This window comes from Oculina patagonica, chromosome 3 (assembly GCF_052425735.1).
Source record: "Oculina patagonica isolate OP01 chromosome 3, crgOcupat, whole genome shotgun sequence".
Lineage (NCBI taxonomy): Eukaryota > Metazoa > Cnidaria > Anthozoa > Scleractinia > Oculinidae > Oculina > Oculina patagonica.
The window spans coordinates 3,783,169-3,810,488 of NC_135760.1; the positions used below are offsets into that span (position 1 = coordinate 3,783,169).

General features: G+C 39.3%; 4 protein-coding genes, 1 long non-coding RNA gene and 1 pseudogene across 5 annotated transcripts; 5 read left to right on the forward strand and 1 right to left on the reverse strand.

Moving 5' to 3' along the window:
* The first annotated feature begins 887 nt into the window (after window positions 1-887).
* On the forward strand, window positions 888-2,778 carry LOC144646142 (BTB/POZ domain-containing protein 6-like). Its single transcript, XM_078505669.1, has one exon. It carries the CDS (start codon window positions 980-982, stop codon window positions 2,312-2,314), a length of 1,335 nt encoding a protein of 444 aa, XP_078361795.1. The 5' UTR covers window positions 888-979; the 3' UTR covers window positions 2,315-2,778.
* A 537-nt stretch (window positions 2,779-3,315) lies between these two features.
* Window positions 3,316-4,707, forward strand: LOC144646141 (BTB/POZ domain-containing protein 6-like). The gene has a single exon (XM_078505668.1). The coding sequence runs from the start codon at window positions 3,327-3,329 to the stop codon at window positions 4,662-4,664; it is 1,338 nt and encodes a 445-aa protein (XP_078361794.1). The 5' UTR covers window positions 3,316-3,326; the 3' UTR covers window positions 4,665-4,707.
* Window positions 4,708-7,791: 3,084 nt separating this feature from the next.
* LOC144646143 (BTB/POZ domain-containing protein 6-like) lies at window positions 7,792-9,510 on the forward strand. Its single transcript, XM_078505670.1, has one exon. The coding sequence runs from the start codon at window positions 8,060-8,062 to the stop codon at window positions 9,389-9,391; it is 1,332 nt and encodes a 443-aa protein (XP_078361796.1). The 5' UTR covers window positions 7,792-8,059; the 3' UTR covers window positions 9,392-9,510.
* Window positions 9,511-14,601: 5,091 nt separating this feature from the next.
* LOC144646212 (BTB/POZ domain-containing protein 6-like) lies at window positions 14,602-16,207 on the forward strand (annotated as a pseudogene).
* A 1,410-nt stretch (window positions 16,208-17,617) lies between these two features.
* LOC144646210 (BTB/POZ domain-containing protein 6-like) lies at window positions 17,618-19,534 on the forward strand. Its single transcript, XM_078505751.1, has one exon. The coding sequence runs from the start codon at window positions 17,692-17,694 to the stop codon at window positions 19,024-19,026; it is 1,335 nt and encodes a 444-aa protein (XP_078361877.1). The 5' UTR covers window positions 17,618-17,691; the 3' UTR covers window positions 19,027-19,534.
* A 3,617-nt stretch (window positions 19,535-23,151) lies between these two features.
* On the reverse strand, window positions 23,152-26,429 carry LOC144646260 (uncharacterized). Its single transcript, XR_013569376.1, has 4 exons — window positions 26,323-26,429; window positions 24,703-24,895; window positions 24,437-24,502; window positions 23,152-23,698 (listed from the first exon to the last, which is right to left on the reverse strand). It is a non-coding gene; the product is annotated as an uncharacterized LOC144646260 (long non-coding RNA).
* Window positions 26,430-27,320: the final 891 nt, after the last annotated feature.

Consider the following 27,320-nt stretch of genomic DNA (forward strand, 5'->3'; position numbering starts at 1 on the left):
AGCTGCGCAATCAAACTCAGCATTCGAAAGTGCGCAACGTTTACCAACTAGAAGATAGTTACCAAGTTCTTTGGAAACCTTCTTTAATATTTTTTTATTAATGAGCATCAAAAATTTCCCTGATTAATAACAAATTTAAGCTATCATACTGTGACAGTACTCGAAATATCGAGTCTTGGAAAAGGACCCAGTCGCTAAAAGATATATATAACATTTAAAAACATCACACGGCTTAAACAAGGAAATTCATAAAATATAAAGATATTTAATGAATATAAGGAATGAGATATGAACATTATCAAGTTGTGCTCAGTCTACCACAGCCACCCCCATAACAATTAAAATTATTTTAATTACAATTATTCTAATTATTATAATAATTCATTTATCGTTTATAAACACCAAATAAATCACGCCCTGAAGCACAATAGCGAAGCCCGCGAGTGACGTCACGACTCAGACAAACAAACCGAAATGGCGGACGATTTTCCTAAAACACATTCTAAAGCAGCCAGTATTCCTAAAACACTTTTATAAAACGAAAAACTTCGCCTAGATTCCTTCTTTTTCTCTCAGTACACGCTGGTGGTTTTTGAGCCTTGTGGCGGTTATTTTCATTTGCATAAAATTTTTAGACATCGCGCGCTTCGCTATTGATACGACACCGCTGCATTTGCCATTTTCCCAAACGAGTATTTCTTAAAATTGTTACAGTTCCAGATGCAACTTGTGTGACTGTAATTTTCAAACCAGAATGGTCTGAAGAAAGTTAGTTGCGGCATAGCGTGACCGGGAGATGTTGACGACATTTCCTGTCACGCTAACTGTTTGCGTGATGTCTAACTCCAAAGTGATTTTATATTCAAATTTTGTAAGTTGCAGCTGTCTACAGACTGCAGTCTACTGTTGCCACCCAGTTTTCCGCGGAAACTACGCTGCCTAGCAAACTGCAACATTCTTCGATCTAAAAACATAAACCATGGCCGTCGTCGAGAAAAACTGGCAAACAACAAGACTCACCGTCAAAGAAAGATGCAAGTTTATGATCAACAACGATCTCTTCAGCGATGTGAAATTTGTTGTTGTTTGCAAGACTGAGGGCGAACGTGAAAGTAGACATGCCGTGTTGCCAGCTCACAAGTTCGTGCTGTCAATTAGCAGTCCTGTGTTTGAAGCCATGTTTTACGGTGAGTTGGCGGAGACTGGAGACTCTATTGAACTGCCTGACTGTGAGTACGAGAGTCTGTTAGAGTTGTTTCGTTACATGTACAGCGATGAAGTGCAGTTAAGCGGAAGTAATGTGATGGGAGTTCTGTATTTGGCGAAGAAATACATAGTGCCTTCATTAGCTGATAAATGCACGCAATATCTGCATAACAACTTAGATCCGTCGAATGTTTTCAGCATCTTACCATCTGCTCAGAGATATGACGAGAAAGACCTGGTGGATCGTTGCTTGAAACTGATCGATGAACAAACAGAAGAGGCTGTAAAATCGGATGGATTTGCGGCAATTGAGAGGTCCTTACTTGAAGCAGTAGTCGTGAGAGACACTCTGACGATTCAAGAGATAGAGCTGTTTAAAGCGGTTAACTTGTGGGCAACAAGGGAATGCGAGAGACAAGGTTTAGCGGCAGATGGTGCAATGAAAAGAAAAATTCTTGGGGAAGAAATAATCAAAGGAATACGTTTCCCAACAATGAAACTGGAAGATTTCTCCAGTGTAGTCTTGGGCAGCGACATTTTAACAAAAAAAGAAATTGCAAGTATGACCAATTGTCTCGGTTCAGCGTCGAGTTTTCCAGTGAAATTTTCAGCAACAAAGAGACGTGGTTTTCAAGTTGATGGTGATATTCAACGATGTTGTAGATTTGGCTCACCGTCTGCTTGTGGATGGAGCTATACTGGCTCCACAGATGCTATCAGTTTCTCTGTGGACAAAGATATTGTGCTTCACGGAGTGTGCTTCTTTGGCAATGAGAATAAAGCTTACTCGGTAGACCTAAAGGTAGCTGATACCTTATCAGTTCTAGTGTCTAAAACTGGACAATTTTTTTCAGAGCTATTACAGGGAGAGAATTGCAGCTATTATGGTTTTAAAGTGAACTTTGACAAAGAGAAAGTCATTTTGAAGGAAAACACGAAGTACGACTTAAGGGCTAAAATATCAGGCTCTCCTTCGTTACGTGGAGTAAATTGTGTCAGTTCTGTTCAATGTTCAGATGTAACATTCACATTTATGACTAGTGACTACCCAAATTATGGAACGGATGTTAGTGAGGGCCAATTTCCAGAGTTGTTGTTTTCTCTTTAAATAAACCTTGAACATTTCGTTTATCTATCACAGATCTTACCAAATGTCAGGTGTAGATACTCTTTTAATCAAACTACCGCGTCTTTTAAATCCTGGAGTAGAAAATGATTTTTTATTCCGAGGAAAGAAGGGTGGTTACATTGAAATAGTTTTAACGCCAAACTTAACTGAAGAATAAGCTTTTTGTTTGAATTTTCAGCAGGACACCATTTGCTCAACTTTCTCGGAGAAACTCTTCAATTCCCAAAAGTGATAACAAATAAATTCGCCTTACAGTAATAGAAATGAGACGAGAAAAATGAACTAAGAAATATAACTTCATGTATGTACAAACAAGTTGTCCGAAACATACATTAGAAGCAAAAATGCGTGGACGTAAGCCCTTGTAAAATAACAAAACAGTACTGAAACTGTAGTGTTTTCTTGTTAGATATTTATATAAAAACTCTGATGCTTATAAATAAAACTACAATGATGAAATCATTTGGCTCGATCTATGCGTTTTAAGACATGAGCTCGGCTGAGAGAACACTCATGTCTTGCAACTGGGAAAATGTCACGCAAATATACTAATATCAGTCAAAGCTCATTTCTTCAATAATAAATGTATTATTACATACTCGTGTGAAGGAAAATAGGCTCCTGTTTTGTGATTGGACCCCCTTCTCCTTGTACCGCCCCGCTCAACTTGTCGTCATCTTATCCCCAAAACTATTGACACAAACATTGTAAGAACCCTTTTTAAGAGAAACAGTGTCTGTTGTAAACAAGCGTTTCCTGCAAAATATATCGCCCTAACAATACGTTGCCTATGCGTGTGCAATAATTTTGATTTTTTTTTTCCGGTTTGTTTTTACATAATACCGCTTGGTTCGATTTTCAAACTCTCGGGGTCACGCCTAGTGTAGTGCGTGACAAATTCCATGTAAGTAATTACAGCGGGCTCAAGTTTCCACAAGAAATTCCATTATAATCAGTTTATATTGTAGCGTAGGATTTCACAACAGAAACCATGTCTGTCGTCGAGGAAAACTGGCAAACTACAAGACCCACCATCATAGAAAGGAACAAGTTTATGTTCAACAACGATCTCTTCAGCGACGTGAAGTTTGTTGTTCGCAAGACTGATGGCGAAAGTGAAAGTAAACAAGTGATTCCAGCTCACAAGTTCGTGCTGTCGATTAGCAGTCCTGTGTTTGAAGCCATGTTTTACGGTGATCTGGCGGAGTCTGGAGACTCTATTGAACTGCCTGACTGTGAGTACGATAACCTGTTGGAGTTGTTTCGTTACATGTATAGCGATGAAGTGCAGTTGAGCGGAAGCAATGTGATGGGAGTGTTGTATTTGGCAAAGAAATACATAGTGCCTTCACTGGCTGATAAATGCACGGAGTATTTGCAAGATAACTTAGATTCGTCGAATGTTTTCAGCATCTTGCCATCTGCTCGGAAATATGACGAAAAAAATCTTGTGGATCAATCCTGGAAAGTGATCGATAAACAGACAGAAGAGGCTGTAAAATCGGATGGATTTGCGACAATTGAGAGGTCCTTACTTGAAGCATTAGTCGTAAGAGACACTCTGACGATTGAAGAGATAGAGCTGTTTAAAGCTGTTGACTTGTGGGCAACAAAGAAATGTGAGAGGCAAGGTTTAGAGGAAGACGGAAAAGTGAAAAGAACAATTCTTGGAGAACAAATAATTAAAGGAATACGTTTCCCAACAATGAAACTGGAAGATTTCTCTAGTGTAGTGTTGCTCAGCGATATTTTAACGAAAAACGAAATTGCCAGTATTGTCAAAAGTCTCGGTTCACCGGCGAGTTCTCCAGTGGAATTTTCAGCAACAAAAAGACGTGGTTTTCAATTTTACGGTGATTTGCAACGATGCTGTAGATTTGGCTCACTTTTTAACAGTGTATGGACTGATAGTAGCTCCAATGTAGATGCCATCAGTTTCTCGGTGGACAAAGATATTGTTCTTCACGGAGTATGTTTATGTGGCAGTGGTAGTAATATTTACTTTGTACAATTAGATATAATGGACTCAAAAAGCAAATTAATTTCCGTGTCTAAAACTGGACAATTTACTTCAGAGCTACTACAAGGAGAGAATTGCAACTATTATGGTTTTAAAGTGATATTTGACAAAAAGAAAATCGTTTTAAAGAAAAACACGAAGTATGACATAAGGGCTAAAATTTTAGCCTCTGTTCCATGTTTTGGAGTGAACGGTGTCAGGTCTGTTCAGTGTTCAGGAGTTGCATTCTCATTTATGGACAGTAAATATTCAACTACTGAAACGGGCGTTACTCAGGGTCAGTTCCCCGAATTGTTGTTTTCTCTGTAAATAAATATCCAACATTTTATCAATAAACATAGTTTAAACGCCACACTTTGAGAATGAGCTTTTAGATCGAATTCGTCTTAGGAGACCATTAATTGAACCTTCTCAGCTAAACTCTTCAATTCGCAAGAGTGATAAACAAATAATTTCCCCTTACAATAACAGAAATGTGAGCAGAATAATCAACTAGGGAATGTATCTTCATGTATGTACAAACAAGTTGCCAATATGGCGGTAAGCACTTCAGGGAAAATAACAGAACAGCAAAATGTGTGTTTTTTTAGACAAAAAAAAACTCTGATGCAACATATTGCTTATCAGTCTTATCAATTTGTTTCCCATTCATGGGGGCATTTTTATTGTTTTTGCATTAGCTTTTCCTTTTGGAGTCTCTAAGTCTAAGGGTAATATTTTAGTGATTTTCGCAGCCTAACCTTCAAATCCCATAGGCAGTCAATAGGTAATTTCTCCTAACCAAACATATGATGAGAATTTAGAAAATCATCAACTAGGGACCAAATAGACAAGCATTAAGTTTCCCTTTGGATCAGCAATCAGTTAACTCAAATAACAACTACAGTTGAATTATAGCATACTGCACTGAATATGCCCAAGTTGTGCTCAGTTTTGTTCTACGGATACAGAAAGTTTGTCATAACTTTTCCCTCTTTCTCTTTCATTGCAGCCAGAGGCACTCTCCTTTTCATAAACACAACACTATCATTTGATGTTTCCGTACCAGAAAAGTATTTCTTACTAACGTTAAAAAACCTGTTAGTCTCTGTTTTTGTGTATGATTTTGAAAAGGAATGACCAGAAGAATTCGATTTTTAGCAATTTCGCGGTCACGCTTACTGAGTGCGTGATTTTGGTCACGCCAGCTGAGTGTGTGACCACTTATTTCTATGACGTACAATACACGACAAGGACGCTAAAACACAGTATGTGTTATTGCGTTCCGGTCAGTCTTTTTTCAAAGCTACCGATGCTTGGTTAGCAATAGCCTGCGAACCCAGACGCATTTCCGGCTGTCGCTTGTCTCCGCCGAAAAATAGCGTCTGCGAAACCGAGCCAGAGAATGATTTCTGTGACGTCACTTCAAGGTAACCAATCACAATTTACCTTGCATATCCGAAGAGGTGCCACGCGTGTAGTCTGCAAGAGCATTGCACAATCGCGTGGAGAAGACAATGGCGAATGAGTTGGACACTGCACTTCGATGGGGAACGTGTTTCAGGTTAATGCTTTAACATACGTGAATTGGAAGAGAGAAGACGTACTCACTAATCTTTCGAATGGATTTGAGATCGGACATCAGTTATTTTCTAAGCATTGCCTGAGAGGAATATTTAGTATACTATTGTGATCGTCTTTTCGCCACTCGTATTAAAGTTGAATGAAGGACTAGCAGGTCAGCCTATTATCGTCGCTTGGCGTAAATGAAATAGCGCTGAATAACGATACATTGAAAACCGAGAAAATAAGTATTGACAACAGCCGCTATTCGATCGTTTACGGATCACCAGAGTCTTGGATAGGTGAGCATGAGATAAATATCCGGTAGCAGCAGTCGTTGACGAGCCACATGTTACTTGTTTTGTTGGTAAGTTTATTTGATTGTATACTATCACCAGCGATTTCAAAACAAGTCATAAAATCAATCAGGAATTTTACGGTAAAATGCATGATCAACTGGAACCGTGCAGCCAAGAGAGCGATGGAAATCGAGCCTAGTTCCGGTGTTTTTGGGTCAATTGCGCTATTAAAATTAATACTTCTGTTAACAGTACATTTACTAATAGACAAAACTACCCTGTACTGAAACTAGGAGGAAGATAATAAATAAAAACAATAAATAAATATTATTGGTCAGAGTTGTATTTTCAGTGTACTGTCTCTTCCGAAAGAGACGATTCGTTCGAGCGACTCGCTGACATTCGCCTCTACGCCGCGGTGTAGATATAAACATAATTTTAGCTATCGCTGAAACCTGCAAAGGTTTATTGGTTTTCATTCTTTGGGACCAGTGTTTGAGTCTTCATGGTGCAAAGAAGGGCGCTAGAAAAGCAAAAGGGCCGGTTAAGAACTCGCAGGCATTGCAATGACGCTTGTCGCAACTTTTAATTTTTTGTGTAATTTCTCGAAACTGGTACAGCCGGAAATGCGTTTGGGTTCGCAGGCTACGAAAGGTGAAGATGAAACTCACCTGGTCGATTACCACCTCCTGTGTGTTGCTAGAATTTTTACCTATCTGCCGACAAAATGTCGGACATCAACCACAAAATCTTATTGGATTCCAAGCCCAATTTCGTCCAAGTTTTGCAGGGCGTTCTTTAATCGCAAGAGTCGGTCGGTCAGCTATTCACGGCCCACGTAAACAGACAGATGTACATCTTTGGTTTTGCACTGAATGATTTAAAAATGAAAGTATGCCTTATACATAAACCGAATACAATAAATTCCTTTGCAACTGAAAAAGTTTTTTTGCAAAGAAACAACTTTCTCCGGCGTAAGAAACCTTCGATGTTTGTCCAACAGCTCGAAACAGCGATGTCGCGAGGGAGCCGCGCGGTGTGCACTCGTGTTTTATTCTGTCGCGTAATCTGATTGGCCAAAGGGAAAACAAAAGATGCGACGCGTCACAGAAATCATTCTCTGGCTCGGTTTCGCAGACGCTATTTTTCGGCGGAGACAAGCGACAGCCGGAAATGCGTCTGGGTTCGCAGGCTAGGTTAGCAACGGCTCCCAATTAATCATGCCGAGAGACAATCTTGATTTCCTGAATAAAGCTCTTAAAATTTCTTCCGTCTTTTCTTTTCTCCTCTTAGTCCATTAGACTTTTTTCCATCCTCTCTCGGTCACCTTGTTAATTTTATCCTCAACGTTTCAAGCTACCACACGCTGTCTCGACTTGCCACTAACTTGTTATCAAGAAAACCACATGAAATCACGAAATCCAACAGCTTATCACGAAGTCCAACAGTTTCAGTGTCTGCTTGACTCTCTTGGGTGATCAGTAAGCAGATAATAATGGCTAACCCGAGCTTGTGGAGGTACCACACATGTAAAATTGTCCATCAGCGATAGAAAAAACTATAGCTTTAAGAACTGAAACTCAACTAGCCTGCGTACCTCGCGCTTTGCGCTCGAACTCTACTTCTCCTTCCCCTTCGAACGCCGGCCACGCAGGCTAGAACCCAACGGGAATGCAATATTTAGGTCACACGGATGCTAATACACCGATGAGGTTGTGACGTCGTAAACGCTGATTTACATAATTGTGAAACCATTAAGTACTTGCGTAACATAAAAATAAGAGGCTAAGCAAATTTTCCGCTTTGTGCGAAATATAATTTGCGCAACAATTTCTTGCTTTAAAAGATATCGATTCAGCAACCATGTCTGTTGTCGAAGAAAGCTGGCAAACAACAAGACCCACCATCAGTGAAAGATGCAAGTTTATGTTCAACAACGATCTCTTCAGCGATGTGAAGTTTGTTGTGCCAAAGGTCAATGAAGAAAATGAAAGTAAACAAGTGATTCCAGCTCACAAGTTCGTGCTTTCGATTAGCAGTCCTGTGTTTGAAGCCATGTTTAACGGTGAACTGGCGGAGACTGGAGACTCTATTGAACTGCCTGACTGTGAGTACGAGAGTCTGTTGGAGTTGTTCCGTTACATGTACTGCGATGAAGTGAACATAAACGGAAGTAATGTGATGGGAGTGTTGTATTTGGCAAAGAAATACATAGTGTCTTCACTGGCTGATAAATGCACGAAATATGTACAAGATAATTTAGATCCGTCGAATATTTTCAGTATCCTGCCCTTTGTCCAGAAATACGAAGAAAAAACCTTGGTGGATCGATGCTGGAAAGTCATTGACGAAGAGACAGAAGAGGCTGTGAAATCAGATGGATTTGCGACAATTGAGAGGTCTTTACTTGAAGCTATAGTCGTAAGAGACACTCTGACGATTGAAGAGATAGAGCTGTTTAAAGCTGTTGACTTGTGGGCGACAAAGGAAAGTGAATGGCAAGGTTTAGCGGCAGATGGTGCAATAAAAAGAAGACTTCTCGGAGAAAAAGTGATTAAAGGAATACGCTTTCCAACAATGAAGCAAGAAGATTTCGCTAGCGTGGTACTGGACAGTAAACTGTTAATAACAGAAGAAATCGTCAATATTATCAAATATTTCAATTCAGTATCCACTTCTCCGGTAGGATTTCCAGAAACCAAAAGATCCGTGAACAGTGGTAATAATATACTACGATGCTGTAGATTCGGCTCAGTGTCAGACCAAGCTTGCGGTTATGGTGACCGGAAGGATGCTATTAATTTCTCTGTAGACAAAGACATTGTACTATATGGAGTGTGCTTCTTTGGAAATCAAGAAAATGAACTTTTCTCAGTCGATTTGGAGGTGGTGGACGTCCAAGGTAAAAACGTCTTGATGTCAAATTCCGGAAGATTTTCCTCATCACTTCTACAGGCCGAGAAATGTAGTTATTATGGTTTTGAATTCTTACTTGAGAAGAAAATTATTCTAAGCAAAAACACCACGTACGGCATAAGGGTTTTCATATCAGGCTGTTCTTCGTTACGTGGAGTAAACTGTATCAGGTCTGTTCAATGTTCAGATGTAACATTCACATTTATGGACAGTGTGTACGCATGTAACGGAACGGATCTTAAACAGGGGCAATTTCCAGAATTATTGTTTTGCCTTTAAATGAACACTGAACATTATGGATTGATCAAATAGAAGATAAGCATTAGGCCATCGAGACGTTTCAAGCTTGTTAAGACAAAGGAAAATGTAAACACTGATTTTAGTGCGAAAGATGACTTTCATTACTTTCGACTTGAAGATAGAGAAAAAACGAAGAGAAGGCGGCTGCGTGTTGGTGGTGGTGGGGGGGGGGGGGGGGAATTGTATGCTATAATGCGCATACACGAAAAATGATATTGAGGAATTATCTTCAGAAATACAGAAAGAAGTTCAAAATCTAGCTTTTAAAAGACAGCAAAACTGCCTTTTTTTAGCCCAAAGGTTCAATATTGGCTACATAGCACTCAAAATTCCCCGATTTATTGTTAAGTGCTCAATATAAATTTTGTCACTCAAGGGGTAATTCGAAAAGTGCTCTATATAGCCTGCCAGTAGACTCTTGTGTTTTCTTGTCTGGGTTTTACGTTGGCTTTTTTCGCGAGCGACTGAATTACGAGCCGGCAGGGATGTGGCTTGCGGCTTAAGCCTATCGCGCAAAACCCCAAACAATATATAGTCTATTCGCAGACTATGTTCGTCACATTATCAAGCAGACTAGTGATGATGAGTGTTACGAAAATATACGATGTGGTTTGATGAACTACTAAATTCTATGCACTGACATTTAAAGAAATGTATGGTGAACGGTATTGAGAATTGATATCTTGAGCTTGGAACTGAAGTCGTACTGTATAGCAGTGGTCATGATTTGACTTCAGTGCACTTTTGTCCAGAAATTCACTGAGAAATAAATTCAACGACAATACGAAAAAATTAAAGAAAATCCGTATTTTTTGTTGCTCCACAAAACTTAAAAAGTGAAAATTCCTAGTTCTGATAACACTGCGAAAAAAAAAAATAAAAAAAAAATAAAACGAAAAATAAAATATCGTGGAGGTAGAAAAGGATTACACATATAACGAAAATCACAATATGTGGTGTTGCTTTCTTCTATTTTAAAGCGATATGCAAAAACTTGCATTGCCCTGTCCAGTTCACGATTTAACCCCTAGCGGACGGAGGTGGAGGGTTTTTTTTCTACAAAACCTCTACCGAGATAAACGTTTTTGCTTCATACATTTATTTATTACGTCGAACCAAACAAAACTATGAATGTTTTGACATAAGAGTCTCTGTAACATTATTTGGTGCAAAGAAACATTCAAATTGTCTTCTTTCTGATAAGCAGGGTTCAAAATAGCAGCCGGCTGTCGGCGGTAGCCGGCAGTTTGACGCCACTTGCCGGTTACTTTTCACCGAAGAAATAGAAAATATCATGCCTTGATCGGCCAACTGAAATAAAAGCTGTCAAAGTGGCGGTAATGTTGAAGTAAACATTTCATATCAGAAAATAAAGCAGCTACAGGGCTAGAAAGTGCGACTCATTGGTCGCTAATGCGACCAAAATTTCATCTTGTCGACGAAAACTTCTGGTTTTACAGTTTACTTAGTCGCCAACGTCGACTTCATTTCAAGTTCGTCGTTTGTAAAGGAATCCGTGTCAATCTTCTCCAATCTTAACCATTCTCAGGGTTCAAAATAAAATTTCGTTTTAAGCCGTCGACTTCATTTCTGTGTTAAGATGAATAACGGGCCGCCCCACCTTCTCAGGTATTGTGTCCCTCCAAAAAATTACATTGAAGATCTTATTTGCTTCTCAAACATTCAAAATAAGAAAAGAAGTCACATTGCTCCAATCCATTTTGTTGCTTTGCCGTAAAATATTCTATCACTTCGGAAAACTTGCAAATGGCCGACTGTGTTTGAAATCGCCCCAGAATGCATCTGGGTACGTCATGTATGCAGATGGATTGTGTCCCTTGAAAATGCATAGCTCTCTAACAGCCGGGAAAAAATGAGCCTTGACAAAAAAATCCGACAAATTCAGGCTTAAAACGAAATTTTATTTTGAACCCTGGATAAGCAAAATAATTACAAACCTCATACTTTTGTCCATTATCGGCAGGAAAGCATACTATAAGTAAACACGGGAAAATAGATCAAAATAGTGGATACAACGAGTCAATTACAACTATCACAACAATACCGACCTCTAAGAACTTCGCTGCCATTTCTTTTAGCGTCTCTACCGGGATACATGATTAGTTTCGCTCCTCGATGGCCTTGTTGTCTTCCCAACCGTCACCATTTTGATCAATGGAGTCTTCTTGCTCGCTGAGTCACTACTGAATCGACAAATCGCGCTTGTTTTTTTCTTGTGAAATTTACATGCAAAAGCTATAATGTTGCCATGTTCGCCGATAAATGTCAAACTTCTCGTTCACAAAACGACCATCTCCGCTTATTCTGCCAAAGAAATTCTTTCTAAACATAATTGGACGCCATATTTAAAAGGAACAGCACATAACGGGAAAAAATACTCCAGCTTACTTACCCTACGTGCAAGAGGTTTTCTCTTTTCGCGCGGTTTCCGCTTTCGGTTAAAGGCGGCTTTCTGTTTCTGCGGCCTTTCGAACGATCCCACTGTACCTACGGACACTGTACGGAGCGCCAGAAGAAAATGTCTGCGACGCAAGTTAACTCTTAGTCGCCTTGTAATCTTAATTATATGTCAGTAGCCACTACAAAGTACAGATGAACTGCAGGATACTGCGCTGTTTGTCATCAAGAAACTGTTCGGATTTTTCAATAAAAATTTCAGCCGATGATCTCACAGTGCTGTCGCTCCACCCAGGACTACTAAGGGAGCATTCATTTTTTAGAAGGGGAGAGGGGGTGGACCGGAGGAATTCAGGGGAGGGTCATCAATTTTTTACTCACCAAAAAAGGGAGGGTCACCATGAATTTAACAGCTGAAATAAACTGTTAAAAAAAGGAATGCAGAATGGTTATTAAAAGTTACAGTCACAGATCAGTGTCAGTCACTGATCAGAATCACAAAGTCACTGATCAGAGTCATCAGAGTCACTGAGGCTCTCACTATCAGATGAAGCAAAGGATGGTGGTAAGGAATCAGAAATGTAGGCTTCACCAGCTTCTGAGAATCGGCTGTCAGACTTGACTGTCTCATGCAAAACCTTTGCCTCCCTCCCTGATAAACTTACTAATGCTGCAACGAAAATGTCTTCCTTCTCAATAGTTATATTCACACTGTCATGGTTGACTCTCGGTAACACTTTTTGGAGTACTCTTGCTTTTGCATTTTCCATCCTGGCTTACTTTCGTTTGATACCTCTCCTTTTATTTTGCTTCCTTTTTCGAGCTTTGGAGATAGTTGGCTTGTAAACAAAGCCCTTGAATGTGCTCTGTAACTCATTTAGCTTTTCATCAACTTGAGCCACAAATGCTGAAACGTTTTGATCTAGCTCATTAAGCTTGTATATTGTAGCAGAATTAAAGTCATGGTGAATAGATTTCCCAGGAGAAAGTCGCCTGCCACTCTTATCAAAAAGGCCTTGATCCATGGCTACCACTTCATCTTTAAGCTTGTTTACTTCTGATTTCAAGCTAGTGAGCTGATCCAAATGTTTCGACAAAACAGCTACGTCACTAGCTTTTGGAATATAGATCGGGAGCCAGCACCAAAAGGTTTTCTTAGTGCAATTGTTTCAGAAAAGCCTGGCGAAGAATTTTTCTACAACAAAGAATATCTATCTAAGTTTAACAACACTTCAAAGTTAAGCGACGTGAAATACCCGGACATGCCAATTTTAATAGAGTTGAGACCTTTTTTGAGTTGCACTACGAAAGGGGATATAGCTCTATTTTGAATTTCTGAAAGGGGATTGCTCAAGAAAGGGAGAACTGTGTGAGACATGTAACGAAAACGGTTGGATAGGTCCCGACTTGCTGAAGCGCACACCACGCCCTTACCCAGATACCACGCAACTCCCTTTCTATCACTATCTCTCAGTAAGTAACACCCTGGTACAGAATAGAGTTCCAGATGATTTCCAACCTCGTGCGCAGTTACTAAATGTGGTGAAAATGACAAAATTGAAGCATTTGCTAAAAAGTACATTGTCAACACTGATTTGGTTAAAGGCTATCTTGAGCAGCTTACAAATATTGACGTGAAAAAAATGTGCGCCAAGAAGAAAAGCGCAAGGCAAAGAAAGATGAAGAAACCAAAGGCTACGATGACTACAATTGGGAGGAATTGTACAAATCCGGAAACCTAAAGAAGCTGAAGGTTCCAGAGCTCAATAAATATATTTTTCACCACAACTTATCAAGGAGAAAAATGTCCAAATCAGAAAAAACTTAACCTTCTATCAGCTCACATCAGCCAAAGTTTATGTGAAAGGATCTTGACACTAAGTGCTGTTGAAACTGCAGCAATGGAAGCCTCAGACACTCAGTCAGAAGATGATGATGTCAGCAAGGGCTCCGAAAGTGAAGGTGAAGTACTTTTTGAATTTGGCAATGCAAGCAACTCAGACGAAAATGACTCAAAGAACAGTGAAGCTGAAGAAAGAGAAGAAGAGTTGCCTGTAGGAGGCAGGGTAAACTGTTATGGCAGAAGAGTGGGCAATTGTAGGTTGCGTTATTCTAGCTAACAGGTGTGTGTGAAGGACCACGGGATTGTTATACAATCCCATGGCTCAGGACGAAGGAGGGTTGGTCTCTAGAAATTTAACTACTGCTCATGGGAGGGTCACATCTTTTAACAAAAAATATAAGGGGAGGGTTGGGAGATTTTATATTCACTGTCAAAGCGATTCCTCCGGCCCATTCCCCCACCCCCCACCCCCCTTCTAAAAAATGAATGTTCCCTAATGGGCGCCACGAACCTGACTAAAATGCTGGTGAAATTAACTTATCAACAAACTGCGATGAAGAAGAATCCCATTCAAAGGGAGACACTGTACAAATAGTCGCCAGATATAAACAAAGTGACGCACCCAACGTGGATTCAGAACAGACTATGATAAATATTCTCAAGGTGTGCTCACTCTTCCATTACCGACATTGTCATTCTTTTAACGTTCACCAACACTCCAGATAAAAAAACGCCTATAAATAATTAACCACGGTATAAAAAATGCTATTTTCTAATCTTTTTTTTTTTTTTTTACAATAAAACAAGAAGTAATGGCGCTCTTCGTAAGCGTGACCGAGTCACTCTTACTGATTGCGTGATGACTTCCGGCCAAGAAGTTTTATATTTAAATTTTATAATTCACCGCTGGCTCAAGATGCCACCTCACTTCCCACGAGAAATACCCGCTTTCAATAGCAAACTGAAACTTTTTCGTCTATATTTCTTCGATTAAAGTACAGAAACCATGTCTGTCGTCGAGAAAAACTGGCAAACAACAAGACCCACCATCAGAGAAAGAAGCAAGTTTATGTTTAACAATGATCTCTTCAGCGATGTGAAGTTTGTTGTTCGCAAGTCTGACGGCGAAAGTGAAAGTAAACAAGTGATTCCAGCTCACAAGTTCGTACTGTCGATTAGCAGTCCTGTGCTTGAAGCCATGTTTTACGGTGAGCTGGCGGAGACTGGAGACTCTATTGAACTGCCTGACTGTGAGTACGAGAGCCTGTTGGAGTTGTTTCGTTACGTGTACAGCGATGAAGTGAACTTTTGCGGAAGAAATGTGATGGGAGTATTGTATTTGGCGAAGAAATACATGGTGCCTTCTCTGGCCGACAAATGTACTAAATATCTCCAAGACAACTTAGATCCGTCGAATGTTTTGAGCATCCTGCCCTCTGCCCAGAAATATGAAGAGAAAGACTTGGTGGATCAATGCTGGAAAGTGATCGATAAACAGACAAAAGAGGCCGTGAAATCAGAGGGATTTGCGACAATTGAGAGGTCCTTACTTGAAGCAGTTGTCGTAAGAGACACTTTGACGATTGAAGTGAGATTGAGATGTTTAAAGCTGTTGACTTGTGGGCAACAAAGGAGTGTGAGAGACAAGGTTTAGCGGCAGATGGTGCAATAAAACGAAGAATTCTCGGAGAAGAAGTGATTAAAGAAATACGTTTCCAGCAATGAAGCAAGAAGATTTCGCAAGCGTGGTGTTAGACAGTGAAATGTTAAATCTAAAAGAAATCGTCAGTGTTATCAAGCATCTGAATTCAGTTGCCAGTTCTCCAGTGGGATTTCCACAAATTAAACGATCTGGTTTTTGCGGAGATATTCAACGATGTTGTAGATTTGGTTCGATGTCAAATCATTTTCGTAGTTATTCTGGCCTGTCACACGACGCCATCAAATTCTCTGTGGACAAAGATATTGAGCTACACGGAGTGTGCTTCTGTGGTAGTGAAAATAATATTTACTCTGTAGAATTGAAGCTAACAGACACCACGAGTGGAACAGATTTGGTGTTTAAAAATGGACAATTTCCGTCAAAGCTATTGGGCGAGAAATATAGCTACTATGGTTTTGAAGTGTTGTTTGACCAAAAAATCACCTTAAACAAAAATACCACGTACGAGATATGGGCTCAAATAACAGGACCTGATTCGATACGTGGAGAAAACGGTAGCGGTTCTGTTAAATGTCGAGAAGTAACATTCATGTTTATGGAGAGGAGCAGCTTGTTCAATGAAACGACCGTTCAATGTGGTCAGTTTCCCGAATTGTTGTTTTCCTCTAGAGAATAAATATTTATTTGGGACAAGACATATTGTTCATCAGTAATTACCAATTCGAGCAAAGCTGATAAAGTTCCTCTACTCAAATGACGAGTGACTAACGAGTTTCGATTCTGAGAAAAAATTTTATTGCATAAATTTTAATTCTAAGAATATTTGCTGTATTTCTAAGAAATCACAAAACCATTAAAAAGAATTTGTATAATGCACCTTGCTTCAGAATTAATTACATTTGTTGTTGTTGTATTTAGCCAAGATACTGTTATGGAATGTAATTCACAGTACGGATAAAGATTTAGTTTCTAGAACCTTACGACAGGTAATGACAAAAAAGTAAAGAATCACTAAGAGATATAATGTGTCTTGATTTACAGCCAAATTCTCTGAACTTGCATGAAGATTATACTGTAGAATAACAAAAGAGAACTAACATTGTAATCTTGAGAGTCCGGATTAAAATGCAACATAATGGAGTTTACTTGTGAATTCACTTACACAAGGGTTAAAATAAATAAATAAATAAATAAATAATTAACTAATTTGAAAACTGGAAGGAAAATTAAAACAAAAGTTGAATTATAGCAAAAAGAAACTTCAGGAGAATTGGAACGAAAATTCCTTGTTCCAATAAAACTGCAAACTAAAACAACACATAGAGGAAAATTAATTGGAGGCAGAGGAGGGTCACAGATACGAAAACCATAAATTATTTGCGGAGATGTTTTCTTCTATTTTAAAGTGCTGTGCTAAAATCCCACTCAGTTCATAATTCAGTGTAACAAATATATTACTTAGTCTTCACTCGCACTTCACACTTGTTATCAAGAAAGTTTAGTTTTCGTTCAGACGCATCATGGAGCAGTTTACCCTTACGTCCCTGTTGGCCTTCGGCCTATGCTACCGAACCCCAAGCGCGCCAAAACAAACCTCTGGTACCCAAAGTAAGACAGCTATCTTTTAATCGGTTTATCCTCCTTGTTGTACGTGGACTGGTTTGCGAACTGACAGTTACACGCTGTCTGTAATCTAAAAACAGTTCGGATTTTGATAATAAAATTTGAGATAATTGCACTTTGCTGTCTCTCCGGCCACCCAGCCAAATATAAATAGGCGTCAAGGAATTGTTAGGGCAACCTGAGCAGAATGCTGGTACAATGCCATTCAGAGTGAGTCGCTGTACTAATTTTCCAGTGATGTGAGCAAAGCGAAGCACCGAATGTGAACTTAGAACAGACAATGATGAACGTTCTGAAGTTGAACTCAGTCTACCATCATAGCTACCGACATTGTTATTCTTATATGGTTCACAAACACTCCACAAATATCACGCACTGAGGCACAATTGATCACTTGTGCATTCAACAACATAAGTGCATTTGCTGTTTCTCTGAACAAGTGTTTCGTAAAATATTTAATGCTCAAATAAAACGCAACTTGTGAGTGTGTAATTTTCAAACCAGAATACTCGCAAGAAAATTTGTTAGCGTGACCGAAAGATGTTGACAACTACTGAAACATCCCGGGTCACGCTAACTGACTGCGTGATAACTTCCTGCTAAGTAATTTTATATTCAAATTCTCAAAGCCACCGCTGGCTCAAGTTGCCACCCAACTTTTCACGAAAACTACACTGTTTAGCAAACTGAAACATTCTTCGTGTATCCTTCGTCAATCTCAGTACAAAAACCATGTCTGTCGTCGAGAAAAACTGGCAAACAACCAGACCGACCATCAAAGAAAGAAACAAGTTTATGTTCAACAACGAGCTCTTCAGCGACGTGAAGTTTGTTGTTCGCAAGACTGACGACGAAAGTGAAAGTAAACAAGTGATTCCAGCTCACAAGTTCGTACTGTCGATTAGCAGTCCTGTGTTTGAAGCCATGTTTTACGGTGAGCTGGCGGAGACTAAAGACTCTATTGAGCTGCCTGACTGTGAGTACGAGAGCCTGTTAGAGTTGTTTCGCTACATGTACAGCGATGAAGTTCAGTTGAGCGGAAATAATGTGATGGGAGTGTTGTATTTGGCAAAGAAATACATAGTGCCTTCACTGGCTGATAAATGCACGGAATTTCTGAAAAACAACTTAGATCCGTTGAATGTTTTGAGCATCCTGCCCTCCGCCAAGAAATATGAAGAGAAAGACCTAGTGGATCGATGCTGGGAAGTGATTGATAAAAAGGCAGAAGAGACCGTGAAATCTGATGTATTTGTGACAATTGAGAGGTCCTTACTTGAAGCAGTAGTCGTAAGAGACACTCTGACGATTGAAGAGATAGAGCTGTTTAAAGCTGTTGACTTGTGGGCAACAAAGGAGTGTGAGAGGCGAGGTTTAGCGGCAGATGGTGCAGGAAAGAGAAGAATTGCCGGAGAAGAAGTGATTAAAGGAATACGCTTTCCAACAATGAAGCAAGAAGATTTTGCTAGTGTAGTACTGAACAGCAAAATTCTAACATTAGACGAAATTGTCAGTATTATCCAATATCTTAGTTCCGTCCCGAGTTCTCCAGTGGGATTTCCAGAAACAAAAAGAGTTGGTTTTCGCGGTGATATTCTACGATGTTCTAGATTTGGCTCGTTGTTAGGCCCTTATTTTCAATATAGGGACTTCGAATACGATGAAATCGAATTCTCCGTGAACAAAGATATTGTGCTTCAAGGAGTTTGCTTATTCGGTAGTGAGAATAATTCTTACTCGGTCAACTTGACGGTAACTGACACCGAAACAAACTCAGTTCTGATGACTAAAACTGGACAATTTCCCTCAAAGCTATTACAGTGCGAGAATTATACCTATTATGGGTTTGAAGTGTTGTTTGACATGAAAATAATTTTAAAGACAAACACCACGTACGCGGTATGGGCTGAAATAACAGGACCTGATTCGTTACGCGGAGAAGCGGGTGTCGATTCTGTTAATTGTCGAGGTGTTACATTCACGTTTTTCGAGGACGAAGAAGCCTGTTTTAATACAACGGACATTCAATTTGGTCAATTTTCTGAATTACTTTTTACTTTCAAATAGATGCTTTAAATTAGCAATGGAGTTTTATCACAGATTTAACCTAATATTCTGGGTGAGAAAGCTCAACTGAAGCTAACGAGCCTGTGTGAACCTGAAGTGACTGAAGAGTTTGGAATCCGATGAAAATTGCGACCACTTAAAAATGTTCGCTAAACTTCTAAGAAATCAGAAAACCTATAAAGAAGAATTTGTACAAAAGGTGAAATAAAGCATCACTTTTACTGAACTGTAAATAAGATTGTCAGTTATTTAGCCATAAGAGCGTTTGAATAAAATTCGCGAAAGCGATGAAAATCAAATTTCTCCTTACTACATCAACAGGTCTTCAAGTAGACAGGTGACGAAAATAACGAAAAGAATCAATCAAGAGATGCAATGTGTCTTGATATACAAACAGATTCTCACAACTAGCATAAAGGGTTAAATGCGATACAACTGGAACTCCGGAAACAGTTTTTGCGTAAAAAAGCTTCTGTGAAAAACAGTTTGCTTACAATAAGAATGCAACAAGAAAGCGTTGCTAAACATAATTTCAGTTTCCCTACAACGTGTCCAAGTTGTTTTTTGCATTAGGAGATTTCTCATACTTGGTTTATCATCTCAATTGTATAAAAAATGACAAAATAGAATTACAATTAAATTGAAGCACACTTCACTTCCTACACTTTTTTGTTGACATTTCACAGATTTTGCTCCTTTACTGAAACTACTGACACTGTAGCAAGCTGGAGTGTGAAGAATCTGTCAAGGAAAATAGCGACTGCCAAAATAGAAATAGAGCTCCAATGCCATACACCTTGGCCATATTGCAGCGACATAACATAAATAACACTAGCACATGTTCCTTTGTTCCCAACAAAACTATATTTGTGTGTTTCCTAAAGTAAGTATTTCTTCGATTTTGGTGTTCCCTGGTCCCTACATTATGCTCTTGTTCCCGTGCTACCTGTTTTATTTTTAACTTGTCCCCATGTTCCCAAAAGGTTCAGTAATGACCATGTTCTCTTGTTCCCTGAAACCCCTGGGGGAGCCTCAGCACAAAAGCAGAACTAATAAAGGGCCACTTACTTTCGATTGTTTGTTCTAGGAAGAGAATTTATTAAATTTTTACAGCTCAACCTTTTTCAAAGGGTTTAAAATTCCAAGAGTGATTACCATCTTATTTCTCCTCACAATATCAAAACATTGTGGAGCAGACAGGTGATGAGAAGACAGAAAGTCATCGACTAATGCATATCATTTGCTACAAAATTGTAGGAATTAAACTATACTTTAAAGTAATGAATGGTAAAAAGAAAGGTGAATCACCAAATTCTCAGAACTAACATCAAAAAAAATGTACCACAACAAAACATGTTTTACCTGAGCATTGCGTGGGATAGCATTTTTAAGTTTTTCTTAGCTTTTAGTTTATCTTGACATCACTTTAACCAGGGCTACTTTTGTGGATTCTTATCCCAGCTGCTAAGTGTGCTGCATTTGCTACGAACATGTGTGCTTCTGATGTTCCAACAAGTCATCTTGATGATCTGCTTGGGGATAAGAAGTCGTTGGCATAGCACCGCACTTCGTTATTACAATGTGAAAACCATTCACCCCGAAGCCTCTGCTATGAATGTGTTGTCAACGTTTACACATTAAATATTTAGATCAGATGACCTCTCAGTTTCCAGGCCAAGAGACGTGATCCATATACTATAAATACTATACCATAGTATATATACACCACTTTCATAATGGCGGCCAATTTACTTATTCTTTTATATGTATGTTAATTAGCCCTACTGGCCTCGTTTTAGAGTAAAAATTATTTTGAATTTTTCACATGCTGACGAGGCCAGTAGGGCTAATTAACATACATATAAAAGAATAAATAAATTGGCCGCCATTATGAAAGTGGTGTATACCACTATATAAATACTATCTATATACTGAAGGTCAAGCATTTCGACTGTTAAATCCAGCCTGGGTTACCCCACAAGAAGCTGGACCTCTTGCTTAGGTGACATACTATAAAGCTGTTCGGGTGCACGCAAGCCACCTTCATTCGACAACGGGTGGGCTACGGGGCACACTTCAACGCATTGGTTTAAAGGAGAAGTTCACTCCAGAATGGCCATTTATTTCCAACGTTCGCTTTAACCCTACGAAATCTTTCCCAAAACTCGCCAACTGAACGCCGCCATCTTGGAGCTGGTAATGTATGCGTGACGTCAAAGAGCTCAGCCTGAAGTTTGGCGGGAAAATGGAAATATTCGAAACTCCTTGTTTCTTAGTAGTGGCTTTTGTTTGTCAAAATGCCTGTTTGTGCAGCTCCATTTTGCTCAAACAGAGTTCCACGAAATACAAAAAACAAGGAGTTTCGACTATTAAAATTTCCCCGCCAAACTTTAGGCTGACCTCTTTTACGTCACGCATACATTACCAGCTCCAAGATGGCGGCGTTCAGTTGTCGAGTTTTGGGAGAGATTTCGTAGGGTTATAGCGAACGTTGGAGGCTGAAATTTTGGTGAATAACATATCTTTGTGTAAACTTTGTATTGGCGTAAAGAAAATAAATGGCCATTCTGGAGTGAACTTCTCCTTTAAAGGTTGTTCCCTTCTTGGCTTGCTGTTGCTTTCGTCTCGTTGTCCCGCTTTTTATACTCTAACTTTATTGCAACATTTTTTCCGCTTGGCCCAGCCGCTTAGCTTGATTAGCCCTAGCTATTTCTAAGTGACTGCGCTCCGTTTTCATTGTAAAGTTTTAATATTGCATATTTTTATCTGTATTGTAAAATTTCAGGGCACGAAATATAGATTGTTGTTTGTTGTTCGTTCTTGGTTCGTGTCTCGTTCTGTATTCATCGATTTTCCTGCCTTTTGTTTTGAATCTCTCATACATTGTTGATACATCACCACTTAAATGTTGGTTGCAGCTCTTTACTCTCAAGAGCGAACAACTCCTTACTCGATCTTAGCGTCAATTATGCTTACTTAAACTTACTTAAAACCTACTTCTTTTTATCAATCCTCGCAGTACATTAGTGGCAAACAATGAGACTATCCATACTCCAGGTCTGGGGAATTAGCACCTTGTCGAAATCTCATTGATCCGTATCCAGATGCAAAAAAAGATCTGAGTACAGCATTAAAATTCGTTTCTAAGGAATCATGAGCAGTTTTCTCACTACACAGCATCGCGTATCTTTATGGCGTCACGTAAACTCAAAAACCCGATAGCAAACGCGGGAAATCATGTAACCGATAGTAAACGCAATAAGCGAGAGAAAAAGCGTGTAACTGGTGCAAAGCGCGGGAACACATGTTACTGGTAATAAGCGCGCGAAAACATGTTGCTAGTGGTAAGCGCGGGAAAACATGTTACTGGTGGTAAGCACGGGAAAATATGTAACCAGTTGCAAACGCGAAAAAAATCACGTCAGCCAAACCACGATTGTTTGGGGTTTTCATCACTTTCAGTAAATAGAAAACTAAAGTGAAACAAATTACTTTCAATAGTAAAAAGCGCTCTAGGGGGAAATGGTCTACAACAAAAGATTTGAAAGTATTCGAAAGTGGGGAATGAGTTTTAAAAAGCAGAGAGTGAAACTGTAGTATCATAGAATTGAATAGACAACGTCTGCAGTTCCAAGTGAAGTTAAAAATTCACGAGATGCATTTAATATTGGTAGGTATTTATGTAGCTACAATACATAGCAATGTGTTATTCTCAGAATTTAAAAGAGTGTTCATGCCTCCCAATTACCCAGTACAAAGAGGAAGAGCGCGAAGCGCGAGGGCATCTTTTCGCTTCGCACTTCGTGCTCGCCCTTGCGGTTCGCGTTCGCGTTTTGCGCTGTGCTCCGCTAAACCACCTGTTCTGCAGAAAAAATTTTCAGTGCTATACATTTAAATACAAATACTAACCAAACTCAAATTATTTCGTTTAAACTATAATATTGTGACAATTCTCTTGTCGATCACAAAATTGGTGGTTTTCATCAAAGTTAGGACTGTGATGAAAGAGCTGGAAGAGATGGGTCTATCATGGGGCGAAGAGCAAACCAAAGCTCAGGGTAGAGTTGGGTGGCGAAGTATTATTGCGGCCTTATGTCCCCGACGGGACGAAGAGGTTGACTGAGTAAGTGAACAAAATCTGTTTGGTTCCTTGAACAGAATTTGAAAACTAAAAGGTTGCCTCGACGTTTTTGACGGTATCTATTAACCTATTTGTGTGAAGAGAGGCACTGACCATTTCCTGACCTGTGGCAACCCTGCAAAGAGATCATGATAAAGCAAAAAGGAAAAAAATGATAGTTTGGGATTGATTTTGAACGACGAACTTGTTTTGTGCTAAAATCAGTTTCAAGTAACACTCTCTGTGTAGTAGTTCTTTGACCTTCTTTTACAAATCTCTTGGGTGTTTTAGCAGTCCAGTAAATTCTTCTGGTTGTTTTGCTCAATGTTGAAAAATAAACATAGTACGTAGACCATTGGATCATTTCAGTTTTTTGATGTTTGTGGCCGAATTGCAGTTCCCAAAAGACAACCACTCATCTTATTCTTGTAAACTCTGAACGCCCCTTCATGACTAGTGCCAGGTCACAAGCGGAGCTATTGGCGTCATACGCGTCGTGTCTGAGGTTAGTGAGGACTGGGGTCAAGTAGCTTCAAGTCCTGTTGACACCACCTAAAGAATGACACCACTCATAAGCACTTTTCTTCTTTAGTTTATACCACAGTTAAGATCGGGTCGATAAAAAACGAGAGTGGATGAGACTTAAGGGATAAGAATTGCACAAGAGTTTTCTTCAACTCTCATCACCTACCATCATTGCGCAGTCAATCGAGCTAATAGTACGTGAAAGTTGATATCATCTACCTGTCGAACAAGTGGAAACTGGTGTTCACACTCATAGAACTTTGATCAGGTTTAATTTCGACGAGAGTCGTTTATAGTGTAAACCACAAAGAGAGTTTGAACTCGTGTTCTTGTTTGAACCAGTTTTATGGTGGCTAACGATACTTCAGACGTTTTCGTCTTGGGCAATCTATCACAAGTAGTCCAATACTGCTGACAACTAATGTAAAACGGTAAAGTATTTAAACGTACTCTGATCCGTAAGTACTCACAATTGGTTGCCATAGCATCGTCAGTAGCAGTCAAAGGTAACCAAATTATCATATGTTGAGGCTAATAACTACAAACAGACAGTTTGACCATTTCATTTCTTTTTCAGAGCTACTTCATTTTCTAATAAAGTTAAGTTGTCTCTGAACCCGTACATCTGAGTACAGCACACAAAGCTAACTTTTCCTTTTATTTCCACAAACGGTCGCATTTCTATTTTTGTCTCGAGTAATTATATGAAATGGCTGAGATGGGTGTCTCTGAGAGTGAAACTAAATGAACATGGTATTACCCTACCTCTTCGCAGCTTCAATGTCATGTTCTTTGGTCTCTTCCAAGACGCATGCTCTATTAGCAAGGACGCTGTCAAAAAGAAAAGGGATCATTTTATATGTATGAGTTAAACGGAAAGAACGGATTGTAGAATAATAGCAATTTTAATCTTGCCGATAAATGAGAGGATCAAGAGTGCAATGCCCATGGCTTAAACTAGGACCTCTGGAAGAGCAAACTATTTTCGACTATTTGGTCTCCAATAAATTGCGAAATAAGGATTGCCATACCCATGTAAATCCTTGCCAAGCTAAACGCCAGATCGCGCGCAGGCAGCGAATCAGAGAGCAGCTCGTAGTTTTGTGGAGACAGCAAGGTATTCATGAAAGACTGAACTTGTTGCGACAAAATCTTCAGGGAGGGGTGGGACGAAGAGGCCTTTGACAACTTGTCGGAGACGCTAGCGTGGAAAGCCTTCAGTACCTGCGTATCAACAAGAATGATATGGATTAGACAATAACAGGATATTAAGAGTGCTGTGAGGAAATTTACGTACAACATTTATATACATGGAGGCACATAAAGCGGTTTTCTTTTGAGTGCTGTAATACCAGAAACAAAGTAATCACTCTTGCCATTACAAAGGACACAAACAATACAGCGAGCCAATCATAACTCAAAGAAAATACATGTAGCCGCCGCGAAGCGCGGGAAAATGTGTGTGAGCGAGTCACGAATAGGTTTGGTTTAATTTACTTCTGATTGATTGACAAAGTGGTGCGGGATTTTTAAACCAATGGCCAAGTGCAGTACTGAATGCAAAACCAAACCAACGCAATTTCGACACTCAAGTAAAAACTGCTCAAAAAAGTAGATACATTAGATTGTTTTATGTCTAGCCTAGGAAACAAGAGCCATGAGAGACGCCTGCTAACTCGGGCTCTTCCGCAAATCTTCGTAAAACCACGCGAAGTGTTTCCGATTGTTATAAGCCAGTCAGAAACTAGCACGACCACTCCGAAAGCTGTCAGGTCAGTTAATCGCCATCAAGACATGTCAAACGCCCTATTTAGTAACCTCCCGCCAAAAACCGCGAGGTGAGGTAAACGTGAAGTCTACATTCGAGCCTAGTGGCCATCAGGTCGGAACTTATCCCGGTTTCAGTAGCATGAAGCGACTAGAAGTATCTCTACTCCCCCCTGGATGGGATTTATCATTTTCATGTGAATTTGTTTGAAGTTGAAAGAAATTATTCTCAAGGGTAACATCTCGTGGTCTGAAATGGGACAACAAACAAATGAAGCTTAAAAGCAAACAAAAAATAGTAATCGATTAAGTGTGATCTGTAGAATCGGTGAAAAACATGTAAAAGGTGCAAGCGCAGGAGATAGAAAACGGCGCACGTATTTACATAGCCTGATAAAAACACTCGAGAAAGTTTAGAAGATTTTAAAAAATGATGTTAATCAAGGACTTACAGAATTCGCTTGGACGGGCGTTTTTCACGTAAACTAAAAGCAGCGGTTTTCCGTCGCAATGTTTCAACATTGATTGACAGTTTCCTCGAAGCAACTAGCAACTTTAAGTTTAAAGTTGAACTTGGCAACTTACTTGGGCAAATTTGAATTTTAAGCAAAGTTGCAAGTTGCTTCCAGCAAACTGCATTCAATATCGGGGACGTTGCGTAGAAGCATTGCAAAATTTTCAAAAACAAAATAATGTAACCAGTGGGCAGCGCGCCCAGGAAAACGTCACCAGTGGAAAGTGCGGTCAAACAAGTAACGGGTGGCAATCGCGGGAAAACTCGAGTGCACGATCAATTATAGAGCCAAAAGCTTAGAAAATTAATGTAAGTGTTAGTAAAAATTACTACTGTAAGAAAACGTTTTTTGATTCAAATTACAATTTACCTGTCCTTGACTTTTAAACACCGACCTCAGTACGTCTAACGATAAAACATTCGTGGTTCCTTCCCAGATGGGCAAAACCTTTCAAACGAAACAACATACAAGACAATCAACTTCTTTAGCAAGTAAATTTTTTATCACTGATGTAAATTTTTATTGTAAATTTCATTTTTAATAATATTTTACTGTAAAGCGCCATGAGCCATGGATATAACGGAAGCCTTGAGCCAAGTGACCCATACTTGCCGGAGCTTATCGGATCTTTGATATTTCCGGCAACAAGAATTTTGTTGAAATAGCCACAGCGAAGAAAAAAATTAAATAAGACAACTACGGCGAATCTCTCGGCTTCGACGGCGAACTGATGTAGTCACAAATGCCCTGCATCATCAGCATGCAGGGCTTGTTTTTAGGTCCAGCAGGTTTAACAGGCAAAAAACCATCAAATCGAAAAGTAGATAAATACAAAAATTCAAAAACTTTCTTTGCTTGACCTACTAACTATTATTTCGCTACAAAGGGCTCGTACAAGGTAATAGATTTTCACTTATTCGCTGTGGCTGATCAAGACGTCATAACTTCAATAAAAAAGTTAAAAGGAAACAATTTACATAATGAGAGGTTGCATTAAAATATATTTTCTATTAGAGTCGGAATTGCTGCACTTATCTGGCAACCAACTAACGTAATATATTCTGATCAAACATAGCAAAGTAAAAGCAAATAAGACAGCCGAGCGATAAGCAAACCTCACCTTTGAAAAATTTACGAAGAATGCTTAAAACGGCGGGCAGAAGTCCGAAAATAATGGCCCGTTAAGGTCAAGTAATCAGTGGAAAAATATTTTTAGTGATCGAAAATTTTTGATCACTTGAGAACTAATTATATGTCAGTCGAGAAATTTTCATCGGTCACGTATTAAAACAGTTTCTTAATGAAATGCACGAGAAACTCCTGCTCTTGTGTACTTTATAAACACGTCGTTTTTTAATTAATCCGTT